Raw genomic sequence first — 6,000 nt, 5'->3', positions numbered from 1 at the left:
GCATCCTTAGGGATGCCTCAACGTCTGCAATATGTCTGGGATGGAAATAAACCAGACTCCGGCGGAAATGTCGGCTGCAGATACTACTTTAACTAATGGTATATAATTTAAAATAATACAAAAATTTTATTGGTTAATTTATTTAATTTTTAACTGAAAAAAATAAAATATATATTGCTAATATTTTGATTCTAAATTTAGGGATTCTCTAATTTTTATCATAACATTTATTGTTACTATTTTATATATATATGTAACTTATATAATTAAAACATATATTAAATATTTATATAAAAAATATATTTGTATTTACAAGACAAAAATAATTCGATTTTATTAATTTTCAATTTTCAAATTAAAATTAATTTTTTACTGAAAAAATGAATTAACAGATTATAAATGAATTAATAGATTAATAATATAAAAAATTTCGTTATTATACTTTTTTAAATAGGATGAGTAATAAATTGAAAATCATTTTATATCTTTTTTAGATATGGTGATGGTGACTGCATCCGATGCTTTCGATTATCAAGAAGATCACGAAATGTTATAGAAGTATTTTCTGAAGATTTAAACAGATGTTACACTTCAGAAGCCACTGCTTTGGCTTCTTGTGATAAATTAAATTCGACATCGATTTTATATCGTAAGGGAAACAATAAATATTAAAAATTAAAAAAAGTCTATAAATATTTTATGTTTCATCATACTATTTAATTTATGTGATTCATTGTTTGTATAGGTACTAAAGAAATTGGAAATGTTCCTATTAGAAATGAATATTGCCCAATAACTGGCCAGTATCATTTTACATATAATCTCAATAATGGATCCGATAAAACTATTGAATGTAACAGTTTTTCATCTTCCTTTAACAATTGTCCTGATGGTTCAATCTTAAGATTACATTTTAATCGATGCAACTTTGAATCTTACAGTAATTTTCCTTTTTTTTCTTTTTTTCTTTTTTTTTTGATATATTTACAAAAATTCATTTATTATAATTCATTTATTTTTAGCAAATCTTACATTTAATTGCTTAGGCAATTGGCCTGGTCCAAATGGTTCTACTTATTTTGCGTTAATGGATAACAGTGCAACTTATGAAGGTAGACCACAATATAGATGTGGAGTAAGTTAAAAATAATATTTTATGATATTTCTAAAATATTTCTTCCCTATTAAATTTTCCTTTCTTTTTAGTTATTTCATGTTGACAATAAAAAAGGAAAGACATATATGGCACTCAGCAGTGATTCCAGTTGTACACAAGATCTAGATAATTCCACTAGTGGATATGAAACACTAATCCTTAGTAAAGTTCCAAATCAAAAAAAGATGCCAAATTATGTGAAGACTCATGTGGCAACGTTAGTATATTATTTTTAATATATAAAATTTTATATATATTTATATATTATTATGTCTATTAATTAATTACAATTTTTAATAATTTTATAATATTACAATAATTTTATATTATATTTAATTAATTAAAAAATATTAAATTAGATTTCCAAAATGGGCACAAGGTCTATGGGAAGAATCTCTTATTGTTAATGGTACTATGACTTTCACTGATCTTAATGGATATAATAGTTATACATTTATTACCGTTGATTCTAATGAAGAAACTGGCCGCTATATTGTTTACTCCAAAAATCAATGGTAACATACAATGAATAAAAAGAACATTAAAAGAGTTTGTTTTTATTAAAATTTCTAAAAGAAAAAATATTTCTAGTGAACAAGCAGCTTACGTATGTTTAATGATGAGGCAACGAAGTGAAAATGTATTAGAATTTGCAATAGGTATTTATTTTTTAGATAATTATATCGAATATTCATAAATATTAATTAAATCATTCAATTTATGAAATAACAAATTTTTCATGCAGGAGTACTTTTAAGCCCAGTTTATAAACCCTCATTGTGCGACAATCCTTTAGATAAACCTGTTTGGATGACACAAGCACGTAAGTCAATTTAAAAAAAAAGAAATAAATATATAAATTTTATATTTCAAAAAAACAATAATTTAGATAATTAAGATATATATTCTTAAAATTAGGCGTTGAACGTGCAGTAGAATCACCTTGTCCGATTACAGGAGAATATATGGGTATGATAACTGATTTATCAGGAATGTGTGCTGAATTAAGTAGTAATTGTAACACTCGTGAAATAATGTATTTTAAAGTTACTGATTGTGAATCTGGAGAACTTTATGAAGGTATTTTCAAAATTAATTTCAATTTATTAAAATATTTACTGGAATAGCCATACTATATAAAAAAAAAATTTATTTCAGAACGAGCATACTTATGCTTAGGACAATGGGAAGAGAAAGGTGTAATGTATACATATACTATGAGAAACGATACTAGTACTAACGAATGTTTTGTTGGTTTAATTGTAAATGACGAAGAAATCTATATCAAAGAAGCGGGAGATCATTGTATGAGAAATATTGATCCCAAAAAAGAAGGAATGCGTCTATATAAGAAAGGTGAGTTTCTAAATTCGTAATTAGTATTTAATATTAAAAATATACAACTAATAATTTAATATAATTAAACAGGTCAATGTTATGGAAATTCCCCAAGTCCTGCACCAACACCAATGAAACCAATTCCTCACAATCCAATAATGAGAATCGCCACTACTCCGCGATCGAGAATTTCAGGTTTCAAAAATCATATTATTTTTATTTATTAATAAATTGTGTTATATATTTATTTATTAATTATATTTATTTATTAATAAATTGTATTATATTATACAATTTATAATAAGATTGATTATTTTATGTAATAGGTACCACTAATATATCAGGAAACAATATTCCATCATTTGCTTCACACAAGATCACTGCATCTTATAGTTTTATGGTATTTATAATGGTAATTATGTTTTTTAAAAATATTTATACATGTATTTGAGTATCAATACTGCCAATAATAATAATTAATTTAGTGAATGAATGCAAGACACAAAACAAAAAAATATTATTGTTTTGAAGTGAAGTTATAAAAGTTTTTTAAATTTTATTAAGATTACTAACTAAAAAATGATTGAGGAAGTAAATACATGAAGTATTTAAAAAATTATTATATTACTGACTGACTTAAAGAAATATTTAAAAAATATAAAAATATTTAAATATTTTTAATTCAATATAAACAAATATATTAATATCAGTAATACAAATATACTTGTATTTGTTTTGAAAGATGCATTATAATATACAATATATAAATGAAAATATTTAAATATCTCCATTATTTACATTCTTATAAATATCTTCATAAATAATGAAGATATTTAAGTATTTCGATTTAAACGATGCATCTTTTATGAATGTTTATTCATATATCAAATTTTCACCAAACACTGCCTTGTAAGATACAAGTAATAGTAAAAAGAAAATTATCTTGCTAGGAGACTCCAAAGAAATTCATGTACAATAATTTTTGATTTTAATACATTTTTTAATTATTCAATTATATATTAAATCAATTGAGTAAATACAATTGCAACTATTAATCAATTAATGAGACTGAAGTAATAATAGTATATAGAATGGTTCACCAATAATAAAATACGTATATATATTCCATAAATTTGTACTTAAAAGAAAAAATTAACATTACTTTTTCTTAATATAATACATATTTATTAATTTACTTCAAAAAAGTTGAAAATGAAGTTGAAAATTTAAAACAATATATAAAATTATTAATTTTAATAATATAGTTCCTTAAGATTATTTTTAAAAAATCAATAACGATAAATTTTATAATTTCTATATAATAATTGGATTAAATTTAATATCAATTTTTACAAATAACATAAGCAAATATATTTGTATCTAAAATAAGATTTTTATAAATGAGTAGTATGAAACAATTTACATTTTTATAAAATACTTTTATAACTCATTTTTATATTTATATTTTGTGTGTGTGTGGTTTGTGTATATGTGTGTATGCTTTGTGTATATGTGTGTATGATGTGTGTGGCGCGCGCGCGCGCATGTATGTGTGTTTATTAATATATAAAATTCATAATAATGTTTACAATGTAGATAATACTTCTTCAGTCATAGTGTGTTTAACAATAAGTCTATCAGATGCCAAATTATTGATGTTATTGCCAATTCTTTAATTTTAAAAATAATTATTAATTAATTTTATTTAATTTAAAAAAGTCACAAATTTATAGTCTTTATTATTTTGACATCTGAAAGACCTGTAAATTAAAAAGAAATTAATTATATTAAAATTTCACAAATATGTATGATTCTGCATTTAAGTTCTTTCAATATTTATTTATTAAAATTGTGATGATTAGTATTTTGTATAATTAAGTAAAAGAATACTTTGTATATTATTATAAGATATTAAAAGGATGCTACAATTTTATACAAAAATTATATTAATAATTATTTGAATGCAAATATAAAAATTAAACTTTATATATATCTAATCGATATTATCATCTTTAAAATTATTTAATTCTGAAGATTATCCTAACATTATAATGTTCCTATTATATTATACAGAAATGCAATAAAATTAATTATGTTAATCACATAATTGTAATTTATATATGTATAAAATATTTTTTAACTTAAATATTATCTTAAAAATGTATATAATTTATCTTGCATATTTGTATACTAGGGATAATAAAATAATTTTTTTTAAATAATAATTGCTTTTCTTTGTAATATTTTATTTAATTTTTATTTAATTTAATTAATTTAATTAATCAAAATGTTTCAATTATTTGTAATTTAATATTAAATTTTTAATATATAAAAATAAACAATTTTTCATTTTATAATATATACAAATTCCAAAGAATTTTGATATAAAAAAAAAATCTATATACTTATACTGCAAGATAAATATTATCTAAATAACAAAACTTATGAAAAAAAAATATATAGCTTAAAATAATAAACTAATAAAGTAATAAAGATATATAAATACATAAAAAAATAAATTCAAATATTTATATATTTACGTTCATGTATCAAAAGATCTTCTTTACGTTTCGTTCCCCATTTATATTTATTACTACCAGATTTTCCTACTACACGATGACATGGCACCAAATATGCAATATAATTTTTCATTATTGCATTTCCAACAGCACGTACAGCTTTTGGTTTACCTATATTTTGCGCAATCTGTTCGTAAGTAACAGTTGTACCATCTGATATAAACATTAAAGCTTCCCAAACTTTTATTTGAAATTCTGTACCCTTCATAAGAACTAAAATAGAATCATTTGTAGATATTTGTTCGAAAAAAATTTTTTCTATAATTTCATTTATTTCATTTCCAATGTTCTTAATCAATTCGGAAAAAGGCCAATTGCTTTTTAATTCAGCTAATGCTTCTTCGTTACTTTTGTCGACAAATCCTAGATATATAATAGCATTATCAGTATTAGTAATGCCGATTAAACAATTTCCAAAAGGTGTAGGATAAAAACCATAAATTATCTTGAAATTTCGGTGATTTGTTTTATATTCTTGTGGTGTCATAGTTTGAAAACGAACCATCATAACAAATTTTTTAAAATTGTAGATACTATGAAAATAAAGAAATATAAATATTAAAAAACAATATATTATTTAGTATTCTTATTGCTTTTATGTAAACTTTCAATATCAAAATTTTCAATTTTTTTTATTAAAACTAAATGTTTAAATTAAAATATTTTATATTTTATATAACAATATTTTATATAATTTATTAATTTTATATAACAATAGAATACACAATCTCGAATAATCATTTTCCTTCAAAAGAATATATAATAAGTACTCACTCACAAAAATAATTTAAACTTATTGCTATGAATATTTAAATTAATACATAAATTTAAGATTTATTTTAATTTGATTAGAACTAATTTTATATTATACATCATCCGTGGAGTCGAACTATCGAATGTAAATAAAGCCACATGATCAAAGTTTAG

At 21.6% G+C, this 6,000-nt stretch overlaps 2 protein-coding genes across 3 annotated transcripts in view; one reads left to right on the top strand and one right to left on the bottom strand.

The window, feature by feature from the left end:
• The window catches only part of LOC102670960, a 27,593-nt gene extending 24,166 nt beyond the window's left edge, over nt 1-3,427 (top strand). For both annotated transcript variants that reach the window (XM_006623677.2, XM_031514198.1), the window contains exons 3-13: nt 495-649; nt 746-940; nt 1,023-1,135; nt 1,207-1,373; nt 1,516-1,671; nt 1,748-1,815; nt 1,902-1,979; nt 2,075-2,236; nt 2,315-2,512; nt 2,585-2,689; nt 2,821-3,427. In XM_006623677.2, coding sequence (XP_006623740.1) covers nt 495-649; nt 746-940; nt 1,023-1,135; nt 1,207-1,373; nt 1,516-1,671; nt 1,748-1,815; nt 1,902-1,979; nt 2,075-2,236; nt 2,315-2,512; nt 2,585-2,689; nt 2,821-2,945 — 1,522 coding nt within the window. In that variant the 3' untranslated portion in view covers nt 2,946-3,427. The remainder of the gene's footprint in view (nt 1-494; nt 650-745; nt 941-1,022; nt 1,136-1,206; nt 1,374-1,515; nt 1,672-1,747; nt 1,816-1,901; nt 1,980-2,074; nt 2,237-2,314; nt 2,513-2,584; nt 2,690-2,820) is intronic.
• A 621-nt stretch (nt 3,428-4,048) lies between these two features.
• Nucleotides 4,049-5,653, bottom strand: LOC102670646 (bifunctional transcriptional activator/DNA repair enzyme Ada). Its single transcript, XM_006623676.2, has 2 exons — nt 5,035-5,653; nt 4,049-4,254 (listed from the first exon to the last, which is right to left on the bottom strand). The coding sequence occupies exons 1-2, from the start codon at nt 5,579-5,581 to the stop codon at nt 4,214-4,216; spliced, it is 588 nt and encodes a 195-aa protein (XP_006623739.2). The 5' UTR covers nt 5,582-5,653; the 3' UTR covers nt 4,049-4,213.
• Between the last annotated feature and the right edge of the window lie 347 nt (nt 5,654-6,000).

The sequence above is a fragment of the Apis dorsata genome, unplaced genomic scaffold, assembly GCF_000469605.1.
Source record: "Apis dorsata unplaced genomic scaffold, Apis dorsata 1.3 scaffold_930, whole genome shotgun sequence".
NCBI lineage: Eukaryota > Metazoa > Arthropoda > Insecta > Hymenoptera > Apidae > Apis > Apis dorsata.
The sequence above is the reverse complement of the archived record's forward strand: the minus strand, read 5'-3'. Positions and strand labels throughout refer to the sequence as shown.